The sequence below is a fragment of the Hyaena hyaena genome, unplaced genomic scaffold, assembly GCF_003009895.1.
Source record: "Hyaena hyaena isolate Hyena2069 unplaced genomic scaffold, ASM300989v1 scaffold_1115, whole genome shotgun sequence".
NCBI classification, from domain to species: domain Eukaryota; kingdom Metazoa; phylum Chordata; class Mammalia; order Carnivora; family Hyaenidae; genus Hyaena; species Hyaena hyaena.
The window spans coordinates 347,875-371,999 of NW_024081743.1; the positions used below are offsets into that span (position 1 = coordinate 347,875).

Below are 24,125 nucleotides of genomic sequence, written 5' to 3' on the forward strand. Positions count from 1 at the left end.
TTATGAGGTCTCTCTCTCTCCCCACCTCTTCATACAGCCACATCCATGTATATGGGTTTTTAATATAAACTTTTCAAAATGAAATATGTACAAATTGTTCTGTGCTGTGATTCCATTCACTGGACTATTGTGAAATCATTGCCAATGTTGTCAGCAGTACACTTAAGGACCTAATCTTGACTTCCATATACCTTTTTATAGGGTTACTTTTTCAATAGACATGAAGCTAATCTGAGTCCTTACAGAAAATTTTCCTTTCAGAGCTCCTAGCACAATGCCTGGCATATAGTAGTCACTCGAGGTCTACAAGTTAAATAATATAAGTCAACATATATCAGAATTTTTATGGAAAATAATGTTAAAAGTAGCCAGTCAGGGGGTGCCTGGGTGACTCAGTTAAGCATCTGACTCTTGGTTTCAGCTCAGGTCACAATCTTGTGGTTTGTGACTTTGAGCCCTGTGTCAGACTCTACACTGGTGAAGCAGAGCCTGCTTGGGATTCTCCCTCTCTCCTTCTCTCTCTGCCACCCCTTAACCCCTGCTCGTGCTCTACCTCTCTCACAATAAATAAATTAATTAAAAATTAAAACAAAAAACAGCCAGTCAGAAAACTTGTACTTAGAGGAAAAAATAAGAAGGAGAAGTAGCACTGTCCTAACCAAGGGGACAGAGGCTGAATTTCTCTATTTGGAGTGCATGTATTTTGCAGAGAGGAAGAAAAGTTAACAAAACCTTTAAAAAATTAAAATAGAACATTATTACACATATTCAACTCTTTTTTTAAAAAAAATTTTAATGTTTTATTTTTTTCTGAGAGAGGGAGAGAGACAGCATGAGCAGGGGAGGGCCAGAGAGGGAGATACAGAATCCAAAACAGGTTCCAGGCTCTGAGTGGGCAGTCAGCACAGAGCCTGACGTGGGGCTCGAACCCACGAGCCCTTGAGATCATGACCTGAGCTGATGTTGGACGCTTAACTGACTGAGCCACCCAGGTGCCCCCACATTTTCAGCTCTTAATTGGAAGAGTTTTATTAGGTTTCTGATAAAAAGGCACTGTTAACATTTAAAACTACTTCTTAAAGTTAAATGATTTACAAACCAGTATCTGAAATGATTTCCAAAGCACCAACACATAAGAAACCACTCTACTCATTCAACTATGTACATTAACAATCAATGGCAATTGTATTCAGCTAATTCACAGTGAGCCAGATCTGCAACAATGCCAGCTAGAGTAAGTATATTGTGGAGCTACTGCACTTGATAGAATCTCTGTAAACAAAATCATATGGGTAACAAATAAAGAGATTGAATAGTAATTATAAATCTTTCCACAAAGAAAAACCCAGGCCCAGATGGTTTTAATGATGAATTCTACCAAACAGTTAAAGAGGAAATAATACCATGAATATAAACACAAAATTCTCAACAAAATACTAGCAAACTGAATTGAACAACATATGAAAAAGACTATACATCATAACCAAGTGGAATTTATTTCAGGAACACAAAAATAAATTGGTGCAATACATTATATTAAAGGACAAGATGACATCATCTTCATAGATTTAGAAAAACCACTGGACAAAATCCAATATTCATTCATGATAAAAATCCTAAAACAACCTAGGAATAAATGTGAACCTTCTCAACCTGATACGGAGCATCTACAAAAAACTACAGTTAATATACTTAATGGAGAGAGACTCTTTTCCTCTTAAGATCAGAAAAGGACAAGAATGTTTCCTCCCACTACTTTTATTCAACCTTGTACTAGAAGGTATAGACAAAAATAAGAAAGAAAAGGTATCCAGATTAGAAAAGAAAAAGTGAAACCATCTTTATTTGCAGACATGATCTTATATAGAGAAAACCCTAAGGAATCTGAAACAATGCTCCATAGAGTTAATGAAGTCAAAACTGCCACCAGTAAGACCCTCACGTACTCAGCTCTTCACAAGAATGTTAACCTTATCTTTTAGAGGCAGACAGCAGGAAGAGATCGAGTAGGCTTAGACCAGTTCGAGCTTGATCAAGGACTCACACCTGCGCAGATGGACCATGGAGTGTCTGACAGTAACTTCTACCTCATTATAATCTCTGCCCAAGGAAGAGTACAAACCTCATTAACAACATATGATGCATGTATAGACATGTTTCCTAAATACATGTATATGACCTTATACTTCTACATGTGATGACAAAACCTCCCTTTCTGAATCTTCATCCTAACTCTAAATAAAAGAAACCCATTTACCCCCACTTAGGAGTCAGGGCTTTGGAAGTTATTCCCCTTGATGACCTCATTTGCTGAAGTAAAGTTTTCTTTGTGTGACAACTCCATCTGATGTAGTCTCTATCTGTAACTCACCAAGGGGAGAACTCATGTTAGTTAGTTATTAGATTATAAATCCACTAAAACATTACTAGAACAAATAAGTGCAGCAAGTTTGCAGGAAATGAGATTTTGTTAGGTAGAATTCTGGCCCACATGATCTTTACCTCCTGGAGTTACACTGGTGAACATGTTACATTACATTGCAAAAGGGATGCTGCAGATGTAATTAAAGTTACTAATTATGTGGCTTTAAAATAAGGAGATTATCCTGGGTTATTTTGGTGGGCCTAATGTAATCTCAAGGGCCTTTAAAAATAGAGGACATTTTCTGGTAGATGGAAGGACATTCAGAGGGGTCTGAAGCACAAGAATTCAAACAACCATTGCTAGTTTTCATAAAGTCTAAGAAAGTCTAAGAAAGAAACAATTTCTGGCAAAATCTGAATGTGTTTGGAAGCAAATTCTTTCCCAAATCTCTAGAAAGGAACGTAGTCTGCCAGCGCCTTGATTTTGGCCTTGTGGGATCCTAAGAGACGAACCCAATTGAGCCACACCCTGACTTCTCACTGAGATAATAAAGGGTATTGTTTTGAGCCATTAAGTTAGTGGAGATTTGTTACACTAAACAGAAAAATAATATGAGGATCTACATATAAAAATCAATTGTATTCACTAGTGATGAACAATCTGAAAATGAGAGTAACAGATCATTTACAATAGAATTAAGAACAAAATATGTAGAAATAAGTTCAACAAAAGAAATATAAGACTTGTAAATTGAAAACTAAAAACACTGTTAAAATAAACTAAATAAGAGGTAAATAAATGGAGAGATATCCTATGTTCATGAATCAGAAGACTCATGCAATAGCATTTATAATAATCGTACTGGGACAATTGGATATCCAAGAGAAAAATTATTAACTCAAACACCGATCTCACACCATGCACAAAAATGAATTAAAAATAGATCAAAGACCTAACTATAAGAAGTGGAACTTTAAAACAACTATAAGAAAACATAGGAATAAATCTTTGCAATCTTGAGTTAGGCAAATCCCTCTTAGATATGAGCAAAAAGTACAAGCAAGAAAAATTTACATGCGATAAGTATGACCTAATCAAAATAAAAAATTTTTGTGCATCAAAGATACCATCAAGAAAGTGAGAGCCTTTCCAGAATGACCATGTGAGGACCTTAAGGAAATCTCTTTCTTGTAGACAGAACTATTAACCTGATTAGTATTAGCAGGATAATCAATCAAATGTTCCAGAGATTGAACAAAGGGATTACAACAGATTGAGAAGCGTTTACTCAACAACATTTATGGACAATAGGTAAGAACACTGGGAGGCCTTGGTAATGAAGCTAGGCAGTATTAGTCATATCTCCACTGCTCTACTTTGTGGAGGAACTATTTTACAAGCTTGGGAGCTAAGTGGCAGGCAGTTCTCCATATCTCTCAGTTCCCTGGAGTGGAACTGCTTTCCTGGGTAGGTTTGGCATGGTGAAAATAGGCATATCCCATTTTTCCACAACTCTGTATTGCAGAAAGTCTGTATCATGTGGATTGTGGCAGAAGAGCACTACCCACTTCTCTGCCCCCAACTTCTGCAAAAGAGACAAAACAACTGGTAAAAAGTGCAATTCCCCCTTTCTGGCACATATCTGAATTGTGTGAAAGCTGATATACTTGGCTTGACAACTGAAGCTGGGAAGTTCCCATCTTCCCAGCTTCCTAGGACAGAAATATTTTGGGTAGATTTGACAGATGGTGAATATTACCAGACCTCACCTTCCCTGACTCTGGGCTAAAAGAAATCCACTAATATCATACCAAATAATATAAAATCATAAATCATAAAATTATACCAAAGATAAAAGACAATGATGCTTACAGTTGTCACTTCTATTCAATACACTACTGGAAATTCTAGACAGGTCAGTTACACAAGAAAAGCAATAAAAGGCATCTAAATTGAATAGGAAGAAGTAAAATTATCTCTGTTTGTAGGTGATATTATCTTATGTGTAGAAAACCCAAAAGAATGTACACAAAATCTATTAGAGCTAACAAATTCAGCAATGTTTCAGGATACAAAATCAACATGGAAACTTCAGTTGCATTTCTATACAATAATAGTAAATAATCCAAAAAAGAAGAAAATAATTATGCTCACAATAGTACCAAAATGAATAAAATATTTAATAGACTTAAGCAAAGAGGTGAAAGACTTGTACACAGAAAAGTACAAAATACTGCTAAAAGAATTTAAAGACCTAAATAAATGTAAAGATCCTGTGTTCATGGATAAGAAGACTTAGTATTGCCAAGGTGACAATATTATCCAAAATGATCTATAAATTCAATGTAATCCTTATCGGAATCCCAGTGACTCTTTTGTAGGCATAGAAAAACCCATCCTAAAATTCATATGGAATCAAGAGACCATTATTAGGCAACAATTAAAAATGAAGAACAAATATGAAGGACTCACATTTCCTGATTTCATAACTTATTACAAAACAACAGTAACCAAAAAAAAAAAAAAAGTACTGGAATAAAGACAGTTATACAGAGTAATGGAATAGAATGGAGCCCAGAAGTAAATCTTCAAATGTATATGGTCAACTATTTTTTGACAAAAGTGCCAACCATTCAATTGGGAAAAAGAATAGTCTTCAATAAATGCTACAAAGGAAAACTAGACATCCACATGCAAAAGTATTAAGTTGGACTCTAAATTTATACCATATTTAAAAATTAACTCAACATGGATCAAAGAACCAAACATAAGAGTGAACACTATAAAAGTCTGTGAAGAAAACATAGGAGACAATCTTCATGACATTGAATTTTGCAATATTTTCTTGGAAATGGTACTGAAAGAACAGGCCAAAAAGGGGAAATAGTTTAATTGGATTTCATCAAAATTTTCATCTTTTATGCATCAAATGACACTATCAAGAGAGGAAAAAGATAATGTACAGAATAGGAGAAAATATTTGCAAATCATGTATCTGATAAGGGATTAATAACCAGAATATATAAAAATTCCCACAACTCAACCACAAATAAACTTAAGTTGCAAAATGAGCAAAGTACCTAATATTAGAAATGGCCAACAGCAAATGTAAAAATGCTCAACACTAGTCATTATAGAAATGCAAATCAAAACCACAGTTAAGACACTACTTTGTGCCCATTAGAGTGGCTATTCCCAATAAAATAGAAAATAGCTAATGTTGGTAAGGACCTGCAGAAATTGGAATCCTTGTGTTTTACTGATGGGAATGTAAAATGGTACAGCTCCAGTGGAAAAGTTTGGCAGTTTCTCAAAAAGCGAAACAATTACCAGCAATTCTACTCCTAGGTATGCACCCAAAAGAATTGAAAGCATGGACTTGAACAGATATTTGTGTGGCAATGCTGAATGCAGTATTATTTACAATAGACAAAAGGTGGAAAGAATTCAGGTATCCATCCATCAAATGATGAGTGGATTAACAATGCAGAATATACATAATAATATACTGCTATTCATCCATAAAAATGAATGAAGTTATTTTTAAAATAAAGTTTATTTATTTTGAGAGAGCTCACATGCAAGTGGTAGAAGGGCAGAGAGTGATGGAGAGAGAGAGTCCCAAGTAGGCTCCGTGTTGTCTGACACAAGGCTCGTGTTGTCCATCTCATGAACCATGAGATCATAAGATGACACTATCACCTTATGATAGTGGAGATCAAGAGTCGGATGCATGGAATTCAAGAGTCAGATGCTCAACTGACTCAGCCATCCAGGCGTCCCAAAAGGAATGAAGTTCTAAAACAGGCTATGACATGGATGAACCCTGAAGACATTATGCTAAGTGAAATAAACTAAGTGAAACAATGCCAGGACAAATACAGAATTATTTTATTTATATGAAGTATCTAGGCTTGGCAAATGTGTAGACAGAAAGTAGATTAGAGGTTACCAGGGTCTGCGGGGAAGGGGAATGAGGAATTATTACCCAATGGCTACAGAGTTTCTGCCAGGGTAATGAAAAAGATTTGAAGATAGGTAATGGTAATGGTTATACAATACTGTGAATGTAATTAATGCCACTGAATGCTTAAAAATGCCTAAAATGGGGGCACCTGGGTGGCTCAGTTGGTTAAGCATCTGACTCTTGATTTTGGCTCAGGTTATGAATTCACAGTTGTGAGATCGAGTCTTGCGTTGGGAATCTGTGCTTGGCATGGAGCCTGCTTAAGATTCTTTCTCTCTCTCTCTCTCTCTCTCCACCCACCCCGCCCCAAATTCCTAAAATGGTAAATTTTATGTTATATATGTTTTACTACTATAAAAACTTTTCAGAAAAATCCAGTGAACACATTAGAAACCAAGAAAGGATGTCATTAGCTGAATAAGGAATGTCTGTATGATAGGTGACCCTACCCTCAAAATGAAAATCATGAAAGCAAGTTGAGACTGATTACTCTCACTGAGATTACTCACTGACTGATTACTTCAAGGGGACAACATTAAGATAAATAGCTGACTTCTGATTAGAAGCAATGTAGGGCAGAAGGCAGTAGGATAACAAATTGAAAGTGATGAGAGAAAAAAAAAAGACTGCCAACCAAGAATCCCATATGCATCAAAATTAGCTTAAAAAAATAAAGGTAATCCATTTAGGCATGTAAAGAGCTTGGAAGTTGTCTCTCCTACCCACATATGAAGAAGAAAAAAAGACCTAGAACAACCTGGAAACCAACTCCTCATAAATTCATCAGAGAAGTGAGGTCATAGGACATATCAGCATCCCCAAGACTGGACAGAGATACAGACAAATACAAATAAGCACAATTTACCAGAGTAGAAACACAGAAGGAGAAACTATGGGTACAAGGACTAGGGTAGCAGGACCTGAACTTGACGAATTTCTGGAAGCTCAGGGGGGACAAGTTTCAGAGCTAAAAATTCCAAAGGGACCCAGTCCCAGGGAAGACTCCCACATTTTGAATTTTATTACCAGGAGCCCTATCAGGTTCTCATAGTGACTGGAGAAAACTCCTCTCATCCTTCTAGCAGGGGAAGGGAGAGAACAGCCACTTTTAAATATGCTCAGAACATTCTGTTCTTAAAGTCTGCTCTTAAGAGAAACTACTGTGCTAGAGTCTAACCAATCTTGGGGAAGGGAAAAACATAACACCAGCACCCTCTAGCCTTCCTGTCCCACCTAAAGGGAAAAACAAAACAAATTGAGAAGCACTTGTGAAGGGCACAGCTTAGGGGCACAGCGTCACTAAAGAACTTAGGCCAAATCATAGTACTATAGAACCCTTCTAGTCCTCTAACACCTTATCACTACATCAATAACGCTTCTTATAATATGGGAGGACAACGGAAAGAACTGCATCTCAGACAATATCCGAAATAAATAAATTCTATGGATGACATAGGGAATATAGTCAATAATATTGTAATAATTTTGTATGATGACAGATGGTAACTATACTTCTATACTTACTGTGGTAAGCATTGTGAACTGTAGAGAACTGTTGAAACACTATGCTGTACACTTGAAATTAATATAATATTATATGCCAACTATACTTCAAAAAGTAAAGAATAAAAACAAGCAAAAAAAGAAGATAATTTACTCATGGTCCCCTATACCAAGCAATTTGTTAAATAAATTATGTTAGATTAAAAAACAAAAAAGAATTCTCTAGGGAAATCTAAAGAAAACAGGCCAGACAAAAACAAGGACACTGGGGAAAGTTTAGCCTCCAACACTGACAGCTATAGCAAATACTAAGTAAAGCGAAATGCCTAGCCTGACAACATAAAATCTTATTTAAAGGCCTATTTACCTCAGTTTCTTTCACCTATGTGTAACTTTCAAACAAAAAGTAGAAGTAATACTACAAGATATAGCAAACATCAAAACCAGACTCAGAAATGACAAAAAAGTTGAAATTACCAGACTGGGAATATCACTCAAATAAAACTAATATGCCACATACTGTAATGCAAAAAGTGGACAACATGAAAGAACAGATGTAGATAATGTTAGCTGAGAAATGGAAGATGTAAGAAAAAATCAAAAGGAAATGGTAGATCGAGGCGCCTGGGTGGCTCAGTTGGTTGAGCGCCCAACTTCAGCTCAGGTCATGGTCTCGTGGTTCATCGGTTTGAGCCCAGCGTCAGGCTCTGTGATGACAGCTTGGAGCCTGGAGCCTGCTTTAGATTCTGTGTCTCCCTCTCTCTCTCTGTTCCTCCCCCACTTGCACTATGTCTCTCTCTCTCTCTCTCTCTCAAAAATAAATCAAGATTTAAAAAAATTTTAAAAGTGAAATGGCAGAAAGCCGAAATACCATAACAGAAATAAAGAATGCCTTTGATGGGCTCATCAATAGACTGGACACGGCTGAGGTAAGTATCAGTGAAGAATGAAGATATATCAACAGAAACTTTCAAAACTAAAATAAAAGGAAAAAAAAGAAAAATGAATAGAATATCTCAGAACTAGGGGCCAATTACAAAAGGATCAATAGACACATAATAGAATACCAGAAGGTAAAGAGGGAAGGGAACAGATGAAGTTATTTAAAGGAATACTGATAAAATAATTTCCCAAAATTAATGAAAGTCATCAAACCATAGGTTGAGGAAGCTCAGAGAATACAAAGCTAGGATACTCAAAAACGTATACCTAGTAATCTCATATCTAAACTGAAGAAAATCAAGGAAAAATCTTTAACAAAGCCAGAGGGGGAAATACTTTACATACAAAGGAACAAAATAAGAATTACATTGGACATCTCTTTAGAAACCATGCAAGCCAAGAAGAGAGTGGAATGAAATATTTAAAGTGTTAAAAGTACCACTGACCTGGCCGTACTGAGCAAAACTATCCTTCAAAGATGAAGGACAAATAGACTTTCTCAGTTAAAAATTTGAGGGAACTTGTCACCAGTAGAACTGTCTTGCAAGAAATGTTAAAAGAAGTTCTTCAGAGAGAAGAAAAATGCTCTATGTGAGACACTTGGATCTTAGAGAAGCATTAAAGAAGAAAAAACTGAAGGCAAAATAAAATAGTTTCTTTCTTTTATTCTTTTTTTTTCAGTAAAAGTTTTCATGCTTCCCAATTTGAGGGTTAAATTGGGGTACTTCCTGATTCTTTATTGATATAGCAGGCAAAAACCTGTTCAAAATATTTAACAATGTATTCAGTGATTATAGCCTATGGATAAGTAAAAAGAATGGCAGCAATGTTATAAGGGATCGGACAGAGAAATTGGAAATACTCTGTAATACAGTACTCCCACTACCTGGAAAGTGGTATTGTGTTATTTGAAAGTGGTCTTGGACTGGTTATATATATATATATATATATACACTACAATCTCACTTTAATGAGCAATCACTAAAGATTAAAAAGTAGGATTATTGATATGCCAAGGGAAGATTAAAAAAGGATACCATACAAAATACTCAGTTAAAATTAGACAAGGCAGAAAAAGACTGGGAGACAAAAATAGGAGCAAAGAACAAGAGCAATGAATAGAAAACTGTAATGAACATGGTAGATATTAATTCAATTAATTCAACTATTGTCAGAATGGATCAAAAAAAGATTCAACTATGTATCGTCTATGAGAAAACCACTTTAAATATAAAGTCATAAAGAAACTAAAAGTAAAGGGATAGAGAAAGATATACCATAGTAACACTAATCAAAGGAAAACCAGAGTTATGTTAGTAGTTTCAGACAAAGCAGACATCAGAGTAGGGAAAATTATCAAATATAAAGAGAGGTTTTACACAATGATAAAAAGGTCAATTTTCCAAGACTTAACAATTCTTGATATATATGGGCATATCAAAAGAGTATCAAACTATGTGAGACAAAAACTGATAGAACTACAAGGAAAAGCAGAGGAGTCCACAATTATAGTTGGAGATTTCAACAGCCCTCTATCAGAAATGAATAGATCAAGCAGACAGAAAGTCAGTAAACATATAACAAAACTCAACAGACCATTGATCAACTGGATATAACTGTCATCTACAGATTGCTTTATCAAATAACAGCAAACTACACATTACTCTCAAGCTCACATGGAACACTGACCAAGACAGACCACATTATAGGTCCTGCAACACATCTTAACTTATTTCAAAAAATAGAAATGCTATGTATACTCTTAGACCACAGTGGAATTAAACTAGAAACCAACAACAGAAAGGTAGTTGGAAAATACCCAAACACTTAAGAGATTAAACAGCACATTTCTTTTTTTTTAAGTTTATTTATTTATTTTGAGGGGGGGGAAGGGAGAGAAGAGGGACAGAGACAGGGGGCGAGGGAGATTCTCATGCACGTACAGCACAGAGCTCTGTCAGAGCAGAGCCAGAGGGGCTCAAACCCACAAAATGCAAGGTCATGACCTGAGCCAAAATTAAGTCAGACACCCAACTGAATGAGCCACCCAGGCACTCCCAGCACATTTCTAAATAATATACAGGTCAAGAAGAAATCTCAACAGAAACTTAAAAATATTTAAAACTAAATGAAACTAAAAATTTGTAGGATGCAGTGAAAGCAGTTCTTAGAGGGAAATTTGCAGCACCAAATTTGCATATGGTAGAAAAGAAGATCTAAAATCAATCATATAAGCTTACACCTTAGGAAAATAGAAAAAGAACAAATTAGGGGCGCCTGGGTGGCTTAGTTGGTTAAGCGTCCGACTTTCGCTTAGGTCATGATCTCGCGGTTCGTGGGCTCGAGCCCCGCGTCGGGCTCTGTGCTGACTGCCAGCTCAGAGCCTGGGGCCTATTTCGGTCTGTGTCTCCCTCTCTCTCTGACCCTCCCCTGTTCACGCTGTCTCTCTCCTAGAAATAAATAAAAATATTAAAAAAAAAAAAGAAAAAGAACAAATTAAATCCAAATTAAAAAGAAAAAGGTAATACAAATTAGAGCAGAAATCAGTGAAATTGATAATAGGACTTCAATAGAGAAAATTGACAAAATTAAAAACTTTTTTTTTGCAAAGATCAGTAAAATTAGTCAATCTCTAGCCAGGTTAACTAGGAAAAAAAGACAAAAGTTACTAATATAAGAAATGAAATAGGGGTTATCATTAATTATGACATGAACATTAAAGGATAATAAAGGAATATTATTAACAACTTTATGCCCATGAATTTGATAAGCAAGATGAAATGGACCAATACTTGAAAGAGAAAATCTACTAAAACTCACAAAAGGAGAAATAGACAATCTGAAAAGGCCTAAACTTATTAAAGAAATGAAATATATGATTAATATCCTCCCCAAACAGAAATTCTCATGCCCAGGTAGGTGTATGGATAAATTCTACCAAACATTTAAAGAAGAAATTATATCATTTCTTTATAATCTCTTCCACAAAACAGAAGCAGAACTCATTCTATAAGGCCACTATTACCCTAATGCCAAAACTAGACAAAGATATTATATAAAAGGAAAACTGCAGATCAATATTCCTCAAGAACACAGATGCAAAAATCCCAAAAAAGACATTAACAAATACCAACAATATATATACCACAATAAGTGGGATTTATACAACTAGTCCAACATTTGAAAATCAATTAATGTAATTCATCACATTAACAGTCTAAAAAAGAAAAATCACATGATCATATCAACAGATGCAGAAAAAGCATTTGACAAAATCCAACACCCATTCATTTCCTGCAGACTAGGAAGAGAGGAACTTCCTGAAGAACATCTTACCAAAAAACTACAGCTAGTATCATTCTTTTTAAAAAAAAAATTTTAATGTTTTATTTATTTCTGAGAGAGAGACAGACAGAGAGAGAGAGAGAGAGAGAGAGAGAGAGAGACAGTGTGAGCAGGGGAGGGTCAGAGAGAGAGGAAGATACAGAATCTGAAACAGGCTCCAGGCTCTGAGCTGGTTGCAAGCACAGAGCCCAACGCGGGGCTCTAACCCACGAACTGTGAGATCACTACCTGAGCTGAAGTCATACGCTGAACTGACTGAGCCACCCGGGTGCCCCTAGTATCATTCTTAATGGTAAGAAACTCAAAGCTTTCCTGTTAAGATCAGAAGAGCAAGGGAAGGATATTTCTTTCCTTACCATTGATTTTGACATTATGAAGTCCTAGTTAATGCACTAAGACAAGAAAAGGAAATAAAAGGTATACCCATTGAGAAAGAAGAAATAAAATTGTCTTACTTCATAGATGACATGATTGCATATGTAGAAAATCCAAAGAATAAACAACAAAACCCCTGAAATTAATAAGAGATTATGGCAAGGTTGAAGGATACAATATTAACATGCTGAAGTAATTTACTTTCTTATATGAACAATGAACAAATGGAATTTGAGATGAAAAATATAATACCATTTACATTAGTGTTCAGAAAGCTGAAATACTCAGGCATAAATCTAATAAAATATATACAAAATCTATATGAAGAAAACTACAAAACTCTGATAAAAGAAATCAAAGAATATCTAAATGAATGAGATAATCCATGAATTTGGAAACAAAGACTCAATGTTGTCAAGGTATCATTGTTTCTTAACTTGATCTATAGATACAACACAATTCCATTCAAAGTTCCAGCAAGTTACTTTGTGGATATTGACAAATTCTAAAATTTTTATGATATACAAAAGACCCAGAATAGCCAAAACAATACTGAAGGTGAACAAAGTCAGAGGACTGACACCACCCAATCTTAAGGCTTACTGTAAAGATGCAATATTCTAGAAAGTGGGGTTTTTTTTTTTTTTTTGGCAAAAGAATACAGGACAGAATAGGGACCACAGAAATAGGCCCACACATATATAGTTGTCTAATCTTTGACATATGATCAATGCAATTTAATGTGAAAAGAGTAGTCTTTTTAACAAATCATGTTCTGGGGCGCCTGGGTGGCTTAGTCGGTTAAGCGTCCAACTTTCGCTTAGGTCATGATCTCGCGGTTCGTGGGTTCGAGCCCCACATCGGGCTCTGTGCTGACTGCCAGCTCAGAGCCTGGAGCCTATTTCAGAGTCTGTGTCTCCCTCTCTCTCTGACCCTCCCTTGCTCACGCTGTCTCTCTCTCCCTCTCTCTCTCTCCTAGAAATAAATAAAACATTAAAAATATTAAAAAAAAAACAAATCATGTTCTGTGTACCATAATGTTTATAGCAGCACTTTCAACAATAGCCAAATTATGGAAAGAGCCTAAATGCCCATCAACTGGTGAATGGATAAAGAAGATGTGGTTTATACATACAATGGAATACTACTTGGCAATGAGAAAGAATGAAGTCATGCCATTTGCAGCAATGTGGATGGAACTGGAGGGTATTATGCTGAGTGAAATAAGTCAATCAGAGAAGGAAAGGTATCATGTTTTCACTCATATGTGGATCATGAAAAACTTAACAGAAGACCATGGGGGAAGGGAAGGGGAAAAAATAGTTACAAACAGAGAGGGAGGAAGGCAAACCACAAGAGACTCTTAAATACAGAGAACAAACTAAGGGTAGATAGAGAGGTGAGGCAGAGGGGAAAATGGGTGATGGGCATTGAGGAGGGCACTTGTTGGGATGAGCACTGGGTGTTGTATGTAAGCCAATTTGATAATAAGTTATATTCATAAAAAAAAACAAATCATGCTAGAACTAGGCACCTATATGCAAAAATACGAATCCAGAGACAGACAGGCTTTTCAGAAAAATTACTCAATATGGATCACAGACCTAAATGTAATATCCAAGACTATAAAACTCCTAGAAGGTAATATGAGAAAAATCTACGTGACCTTGGCTTTGGTAATGAATTATTAGATATAACCTAAAGCACAAGGAATAAAAGAAAAATCTGATAAGCTGGACTCCATTAAAATTAAAAAACTCCTCTGCAAAAGATGCTATTAAAAAATGAAAATCTAAGACAGACTGGAAGAAAATATTTTCAAAACAAATATCTGATGAAGGACTGGTATCCAAAACATATAAATAGTGCTTAAAACTCCACAATAATAAAACAAAACCCAATTAAGAAATGGGCCTATGGCTCTGGAAAACAGTGTGGAGTTTCCTCAAAAAATTAACAGTAGAACACCCCTATGACCCAGCAATAGCACTACTAGGAATGTACCCAAGGGATACAGGAGTGCTGATGCACAGGGGCACATGTACCCCAATGTTCATAGCAGCACTCTCAACAATAGCCAAAACATGGAAAGAGCCTAAGCGTCCATCAACTGACGAATGGATCAAGAGGATGTTATTTATCTATACAATGGAATACTACTTGGCAATGAGAAAGAATGAAGTCTGGGCATGTGTACCAACATGGATGGAACTTGAGGGTGTTATGCTGAGCGAAATAAGTCAGGTAGAGTAGGACAGATACCATATGTTTTCACTTATAAGTGGATCAGGAGAAACTTAACGGAGGACCATGGGGGAGGGGAAGGGGAAAAATAGTGGGGGAGAGGGAGGGAGGCAAACAATGAGAGGCTCTTGAATATGGAGAACAAACTGAGGGCTGATGCAGGTAGGAGAGAGGGTAAGGGCGGTGATGGGCATGGAGGAGGGCACTTGTGGGGATGAGCACTGGGTGTTATATGGAAACCAACTTGATAATAAACTATAAAAGAAAAAAATAAACAGCAGAAAGTAAAAAAAAATGCTAAGGAGAGTCCTTCAGGCTGAAATAACAGAACTTTAGACAACAACTCAACTCATATGAGGTTAGCACCAGTAAAAGTAACTGCATAAATAAATGTAAAAGACAATATTGTAGTTTTGTTTTGGAACTCTTTTCTCCTATGTGATTAAAAATGCGTAAAATAATAATTATAAATCCATGTTAATGGACACAGAAATATATAAGATAAAATTTGTGATAATAACATATGGGGAGGGGGGCCTGGGTCGCTCAATTGGTTAAGTATCTGACTCTTGGTTTTGGCTCAGATCATGATCTCATGGTTTGTGAGTTCGAGTCCTATATCTGGGTCTATGCAGAGCCTGGTTGGCATGCTCTCTCTCTCCCTCTCCTTCTGCCCCTCTCTTGCTTGTGCGTGCTCTCTCTCTTTCTTTCTCAGAATAAATAAATAAACTTAAAAAATGACATATGGAGAAGTATGGATATGCACAGGGGCAGAATTTGTGTATTATCAAAACTAAGGTAATAGTAATTGAAACTAGTATAAGTTTAAGATATTAATTACAATCTGCAAGGTAACAACTAAGAAAATAACTAAAATTATATATATATATTTATAATATATATATTATATAAAGGAAATGAGAAGGTACATGGAACATTACAAAATCAATCAAATATAAAATAAGGAAATAATAGAGTAACTGAGTAAATATATATATGACATATGGAAAACAAATAACAAAATGGCAAAAGTCCTTCCTTATCCGTTACAGACTGACTTGCCCCCAATTCATACACTGAAGTCACAACCTCCGAATGGGAGTATATTAAAAAAAAAAAAAAAAAAAGAATGGGAGTATATTTGGGTATTGGGTTTTTAAAGAGGTAATTAAGTTGAAATGAGATAATTAGGGTGAGCTGTAATCCACTATGAGTGATCACTTCTGATAAGGACATACATGTTTAGAGGGAAGAGCAGATGAAAACTCAAAGAGAAAACGGCCATCTACAAACCAAGGAGAGATACTTCAGGGAAAAGAAAAAAAAAAACCCTCTCCCAACAACTTGATCTCAGACTTCCAGCCTCCAGAGCTGTCATAAAATAAATTTGTTATCTAAGCCACCTAGTCTGTGCTATTTATTAAGGTAGTCCTAGCAAACTAATACACTACCATTAATTACTTTAAACATAAATAGACTGAACTCTCAACTAAAAGGCAAAGATTTGCAGAAGGAATTTAAAAACATAATCCGTCTATATCCTGTCTACATAAGAATCCATTTATATTCAAAGACCAAAATAATTTGAAAGTGACAGGATAGAAAAAGCTATTCCATGTAAACAGTAACAACAACAACAACAAGAGCTGGGATGGCTATAATAATATAAGACAAAATAGATTTTAAGTTAAAAAAATGTTACAAGAGAAAAAGATGGACAGTATATGTTTTAATATGCTCAGGCTGCCATAACAAAATACCATAGACTCAATGGCTTAAACAGCAGAAATCTATTTCTCACAATTCTAATGGATGGGAAATCTTAGATCAGAGAACTAGCACAGTTTGTTGAGTTCCTTAGCTTCGTTGGCTACTGGCTTGCAGACAGCTGCCTTATTGCTGTTACCTCACATGGTAGAGAAAGTGCAAGCTCTGGTCTTTTCTTATAAGGACACTAATTTCACCATAAGGATCCCACCCTCATGACTCAATCTAAACCTAATCACGTCTCAAAGACTAATGTACCATCCACCTCCAAATATCATCAGATTAGGGGGGAGGGCTTCAACATATAAATTTCAATAAAGAAATATAGGGCTTGGACAACACTATCAACCAACAATACCTAACAGATATATATGGAACACTGTGTTTCACAACAATATAATACAAATTCTTCTCAGGTGTATATGGAGTATTCTCCAGAATAGGCCATATATTATGCCACTAAACAAGTCTTAATAAATTTAAAAAGAGTGAAGTCATATAATGTACAAAACTAGAAATTGTAGGAGAAGGAAAACAACATTATATTCACGTTGCAAGGCTGGGAGAACAGTCCCTTTCCTCTGAACAACACTTTCAATTTAGCAAATATTATAGCAAAAAAAAAAAAAAAAAGGTAACAGTTAAAAAGTAATTTCAAATTTAAAAATGGTGGCATGAATAGGCCTATTGATTATATCACAGTTGTTTCAGTGCTAAGTGTAAGAATGGGTAAATGAAATATACATATGCATATACAATGCAGTCATAGAATCCTATTAGAGCCAAGAGTGGCTAGGAGGAACTCAGGACACCCTGATCTGTATTTCTTTTTCACCTAATTTGCTAGAAAATATATCCATGAAGTATACTGGCTAAAAAAATGTTCATTAAGGTAGACAGTTTACAAAGTTCTTCTCTTGGAAACATTTTTAAAGTTTATTTATTTTTTTGAGAGAGAGAGAGAGACAGAGAGGGTGGGAGCAGGTGAGGGGCAGAGAGAGGGGAAGAATCTCAAGCACGCTCTGCACAATGAGCACAGAGCCTGATGTAGGGCTCAAACTCACAAAGCAGTAAGATCATGACCTGAGCTGAAATCAAGACTTGGACACTAAACGAACTGAGCCACCCAGGCGGCCCCTTTCTTGGAAACATTTTACAATCAGTTTACATAGCAACCTTGTGACATAGAGCAGTATAACTACATTATTTCCATTTTATTTTATGGATAAACACAGGCATGACTTTTATAAACCTAGATACCCCATTAGAGTTGGCTAGAGTAGGATGGCAAACTGTAGCCCATAGGTAAAATCTGGTCTGCTGCCAGTTTTTGTAAATAAAGTTTTACTGGAATACAGCAACGCTCACTCATTTACATATTGCTTATAGCTGCTTTCATATACAAACTGGAGAGCTGGGTAGTCGCAACAGAGACTCTGGCCCATAAAACCTAAAATACTTACTATTTGGTCCTTTAAGAAAATGTTTGCCAACCCCTGGTAGAAAAATAAAACTCAGCAGTCTTTTTATTATACCTCTTATCCTAATGTTTCTTGTCCCAGCAATAGAGAATATGACCTAGGAAACATGCTGTAGTCAAGAAAATACAGTCTTACAAGAGACAGAAACCAAACAAAATAGAAAAAAAATATTTTTCTGGGTGTGCCATTTACTATGTGACACTGAGAAAGTCACTTCATCTTTCTGGATCTACTTCCACACCTGTAAAATAAGGGATCTGGGCAAATGAATGCTAATCATCTTTCCAATTAAACTACTAGAGTCTGTACAACTTAGTTTACAGATTAGGAATCAGGAATGAAGGCATAAAAGTTCTTAAATTATTGTATTTAATTTCTAAAAATTTCTCTCCATGGACAAAAAAACAGTGAGGCACCTTAAATTTCTTTATCATCACACCATCTTAAAAGTAAATAATATTTTCCCAATTTTACAGGTAAGTAAACTGAGGTCCTAGAAAGGGCAATATCTTTCACAAGGTTACCAACATGTGCTTAGTGTTTTCTCTATGTGTTAACAACACAGCATGTACAAAATCAAGGGCCATAACTATAAAGTGTAGAGAGCAAGACAGATAATGTAAATGCTAAGTTGTGGTTCTGTGGTGAATCAGAGACCTCATGCCCTATTTAAAGGCAGAAACCACCACTCACCTAGGGCCAACTGCTGAAATACAGGTATGTGGGTCCAATATGGCCAGATCTTTAGATTTTAAAAAAAGAGGCTAGCTCTCTCAAATTTATTTTAATTTTTTAATGATTATTTGTGTGTGTGTGTGTGTGTGTGAGAGAGAGAGAGAGAGAGAGAAAGAGAGGGAGAGAGAGAGGGAGAGAGAATGAGAGCACACCAGTGGGGGAAGGGCAGAGAGACACAGACACAGACTCTGAAGCAGGCTCCAGGCTCTGAGCTGTCAGCACAGAACCTGATGCAGGGCTCGAACTCACGAACTCACAAACTCCGTGAGATCATGACCTGAATTGAAGTCAGACGCTTAACCAACTGAGCCACCCAGGTGCCCCTAAATATTCCAATTTTTAAATGTTGGCAATTGATTCAAATATTTAAAAAATAGAATGGTCCAGATTTGGCCCACAGGATGACAGTCTGAAAATCTGTACTAAATAAATGTTTTTAAATTGACAGATTGGTGATCTAAGAATACAGATGGTCCCTGACCAATAATGGTTCTACTTATGATGTTTCAACTTCCTGAAGGTGTGAAAGCTGTACACATTCAGTATAAACCATACTTCGAATTTTGAATTTTGATCTTTTCCTGGGCTAGTAATATGCAGTATGATACTCTCTTGTGATGCTGGACAGTGGCAACAAACCACAGCTCCCAGTCAGCCATGCCATCACAAGGATAAACAATTGATACCCTTACCATCATTCTGTAGCCAAGCAACCATTCTGTTTCTCATTTTCAGTGCAGTATTCAATAAATTACATGAGCTATTTAACACTTCATTATAAAATACACTTTGCGTTAGATAATTTTGCCCAACCACAGGCTAATGTAAATTCTATAAACACATTTAAGGTAGGCTAGATTAATCTAAGACGGTTAGTAGGTTATGTGTATTAAATGCATTTTCAACTTATATTTTCAACTTCTGATGAATTTATCTGGACATAACCCCATTGTAAGTTGAGGAAGATCTGTGCACTGATACCTCAACTTCAATATGAATAATTAATTAACCAAAGTAATGGGGGCTAGGGTGAAATCAGAGGGTCAGTATTAATCTCACTTTCCAATGAATATTCTATCACAAGTTCTCATAGTAAAGGCACATGACCAAAAAAATTGCTTCTATTTCAGGACCTGCAGTGAAAGTAACAATAAACAGGCCAAGAGCAAACAGGTCATCAATAAAAAAGATAGATCCTGGAGAATATTAAAACCAAAAAAATCTGTTCTTAAGTAATTAAAATTAGCTGTATTTGTGTGATAGAAAATCTAAATCATAATTAATTCACACTGAGGCTTTAAAATAAGGGGAATGGATAGGAATCACTATTTTGTAGTTGTTAAAAGATATGACGATGAAGTAAATTTATGCTGTCAATTCTTTTCTCTTCTAGAAAGCCATTTGAAAATACAGAATACACGTTTAAACATGATAAACTAATCTTAAAGTTAAGCTCTGAGCTACTGGTACTTAAGAATCAACAAAATGTTTAACTTTTCCATTCAAAAAGTCATAGGGATGGCAGTGTTTCATTATTTTCCTTTTTGAAGTACACATTAAAAAGGGCAGGAGAAAGAATGGAGAGGAATAAATAACTGGTAATATTTTTGGCCTTTATGAAACAACTGTACCATTAATTAAAGCTGTACAAGATACTGTAATTGTGAAGATGGTTCAGTAGGCTAGTTACTATTTAAAAGTTTAAATGAAGTCATCAATGTGGTACATGGTAGCTTCCTTCTTTCCAATGAAAATAAAAGCATTCTGAAGACAAAAATAAAGTTCTAAAGAAGATGAAATTAAGATATTAGTCTTAAGTCTATGACGTAACTAGTAATGTCTTATAATATTCTTTCAACATGTTTAAAACGAAGCAGGATCTCCCCCCAACTCTGTAGGGTGACTCTCACTTTTGTTTTTCCTTAGATCAGAAGACACACTCTCATATTTGTAGCTTAGAAACAGTTTAAATCACAGCTTTGGGTTTTGTAAAAGGAGTAAGTAGCCTAGTTACATTTGTATTTACTCCTGTACTCCATTTATATTTCACTTATTTTAAACAGTGGGAACTCATATTAACTAACAAAGTGTTAATAAAGGCTGGGCACATGACTTTAGCTCTCTGTCCCCAGGTCTGCCTCTCAAATGAGGATAGCCTTGTTATGAGAATTTAAAAAATCATGTAAAGTAGTTGGCATATACAACTGTTCAATAAATGTTAGCTCTTATGGTTACACAATAAAATGGTTACTCACTCTTTTGTTGAGACAAATTACGGGCCACAGGCTGCAACCCAGTGTGCAACAGCAGCAGAGACAACCACAGAGCAGCCATTTCACATTGACTGGGAGAGCCTTTTTCAAACATGCATTCACACGGCCAATGCTGGTCTTAAATTCTTCTGGGGCCACCTACAAGAAGGGCACAATCTTTATTTTAACAGTTTGTGGGAAGCTTTCTACTATTTATCTCTAAACCTAAAGGAGATGTCTGTCTTATTACAAAGGCTTTAAGGAATTACAAGTCTAAAAATATTTCCTCCCTATACTTATTACATACTCTTGGATGATATTAGAAAGCAAAACAATAGAATTTCATGTTTACATAACTTTTTCTGATATTCAAAAATAATCTTCTGAAATTACCAGCAATAAAGTGACAACAAAATTTATGTCAAAGAATACCTGTCAAGCAGCTTTCCTACCAAATATTCTCATTATTTAGGCAATATTATAGTCTCCAATCATTCTGACTAGTAAGACTAGAAGCATAACAATAAAAATCTAAGTACTACAAGAGGAAATGGAATTAAAATTAGACTTTGGCAATATTCCTGGATTACTTTTAAAAAAAGCAACTCTTGAAACTTTTTCTCTTTGGCAAATTTGCAATGTAACAAATTTAACACTTCCCATTGTTTTTAAGGAAAAGGCTATATTAACAAGACAATGAGGAGTGATTACATTTAAAAAAAGGTCTTAATATTCAGCATAAAATGGACTCAAAACTGCTGTAAATTTTGAAATTTGAAAGGTCTTTAAATATACAAATTTAATATTTTAAATCACTACCTCCATTCCTGGAAGCTGCTCGTGCCTCTCTGTAAACAATGACAAAGTCAGTTCAAAGGCAAGAGCATGACAGGCATAATAAGATTAATACCAAAAATTCTGCTTGAAGATTATACAATTCAAAGGCATAATAAAAATAGTTTGCTTTCAGTGAAATCACATTTCTGAATCACAAAAATTATTCCCTTTCACTTAAGAAACGGTCACACTAAAATCTATGGCAAAAATTTATAGCATCTGGCTATAAAAGCAAAAATTATGAAACTATTAGGGGGAAAAAGCTGCTATGAAATAAAAACCCCTTTACCATGTTTGGTATAAAAAACAGAGGAGTTTTACCACTATTTCAAGTAAAAATTGTACTAGAAAAATCAATTTATTACACTTAATTTTTTAATAAACATGTCTTAGAATCAACACTACCAACATATACCCATTAGCAGATGTTATAAAGATATATGACCAAAGAACTCAGCACCATCATGATTAAGACATTAGTTATACTACCTTTATTAGTGTAAGGACACAAGTCCAAACCATACAAACTCCATGACAGGCCTTACGTTTCCCCTCTAAACTAGAAGGCCTAAGTTTCAGCTTCCCCGAAACTATCAGGCAGCTACACATTGCCCAAGGCCGAAGAAACTGCCCACCATTTCACTCCACCACACTACCTTGGCAACGCCCAATCAAGAAAGGCCAGCAACTATAGATAAATCTCAGCTGCCTAATGTAAAAGTTAACCAATTAGTAACCGAACAAGACTCAAGGCTAACTCAATGGTTGGTTGAATTTAAGGGTACCCTAAATGTTGTAATTGGATCCTGCCAAAAGTAACAGATACTCTGGATAACAATGTATGGTTAAACCCGCTGTCAATAATGCTGTATGACTGGATCACTGTTCTTGCGTCACAACTTCTGTAACTCCCCTGTCACAAACCAAATAAAAACCCTACTCTACCTTTGTTCAAGACTCACAGCAAGGATCCACTGCAATGGTAAAGTCTGAGAGACCGAGCTCGAGCCCGTAATAAAGCCCTTTGCCTTTGCATGCGTGACTCGGTCTCCCCGGTGGTCTCTGGTCGTTGAGGATACTGTGATCTGGGGGTATAACATTAGGATTGTTCATGCCATCCAATAAAGTTAATTGCTTAACCCATAAATTTTATTTTCTTCCTAGTATGTTAACCAACAACAGCTGTAAAACTGCAAGGCCCAAAACTGTATTTACATAGGTTAAATAAGCTAATCTATTCTCCATCTAAATTGTCAGCAGTATGACCTACAATCAATGAGTAAGAAGAATTCCAATCAAATGACTAACTTCCTGGGATAAATATCAAACTAAATTCAGAGAACCATGCCTTATGACTGAAAAACAGAAAATGCTAAGAGGCTAAGCATATTAGACAATAAATCAAGATTCGGATTTTAATTACTTATTAACTATGAAAAATCCTAGGAAAACTCATTTTAATTTTTCCAAGATTTAGCTTCCCACCTAATAAAATGAGAATAAAAATCTGTGTCTTACATATCTCACAGGAAATAGAAATCTTATCCTAAAAAGAACCTCGTGACCAGAATGCTTTGAAAAGAGAAGCCAGTGAATCCTATCTCTTGACTAGATTGGAGAAAGAAAAGCAAAGCTCTCGTTTGTGTAGAGTTTGATCAGGCAACCATTAATAATCCACAGACCTGAGAGGGGCAGCAAGATGGTGGAGATGTAGGGAGTTCGCTATCTCCTGCCTGCATCTTTCAAACAAAGAAGGGGTGAAGCCAAAAAAAAAAACAAAACAAAAAAACCCAAAACAAAACAAAACAAACAAACAAACAAACAAAAAAACCCTCTGAACGCAAGAGACTGGGAGGAAAAGAGACAGAGTCCACTAAAAAGACAGCCTCATAGGTGCGTGATTGTGAACTGGAGAAGACAAAAACGGGCCAGGGCACGGAGGCACAGAGGGGAGGGAGCCCTGTCTGCAGAGAGACAAAAAGAGGGAAAAAAGCGGCTGGGGAGTCTTAGAAGGGTACCTGGAAGGGAGAAAAAAGCACAGCCGGGGCAGAGAGGAATTGTATCATCCCATCTCTAGCTGCAGGGCTTTTGGAGAGAAATCCCGCCTCTAGCTGCGGAGATTTCTTTGGGCCCGGTGCCAGGAGGTCAGAGTCGCAGTCGGATTCAACAGGAGCCAGTCCCATACTCAATCCCCCGATCCCCCGGTAGGAAGTGCCTGGCTTGTGAGATTACACTCCTGGCGGTATTATTATTGCAAACCAAGTAAGATCTGGAAACGACACTGGGCACAGGACATAAAACACGGCCCACCT

General features: G+C 36.1%; 1 protein-coding gene across 2 annotated transcripts in view; it reads right to left on the bottom strand.

Annotated features, from left to right (window-relative positions):
* Positions 1–24,125, bottom strand: part of CHIC1 (cysteine rich hydrophobic domain 1) — a 61,851-nt gene that overhangs the window by 2,742 nt on the left and 34,984 nt on the right. For both annotated transcript variants that reach the window (XM_039222356.1, XM_039222355.1), the window contains exon 3: positions 20,980–21,135. In XM_039222356.1, coding sequence (XP_039078287.1) covers positions 20,980–21,135 — 156 coding nt within the window. The remainder of the gene's footprint in view (positions 1–20,979; positions 21,136–24,125) is intronic.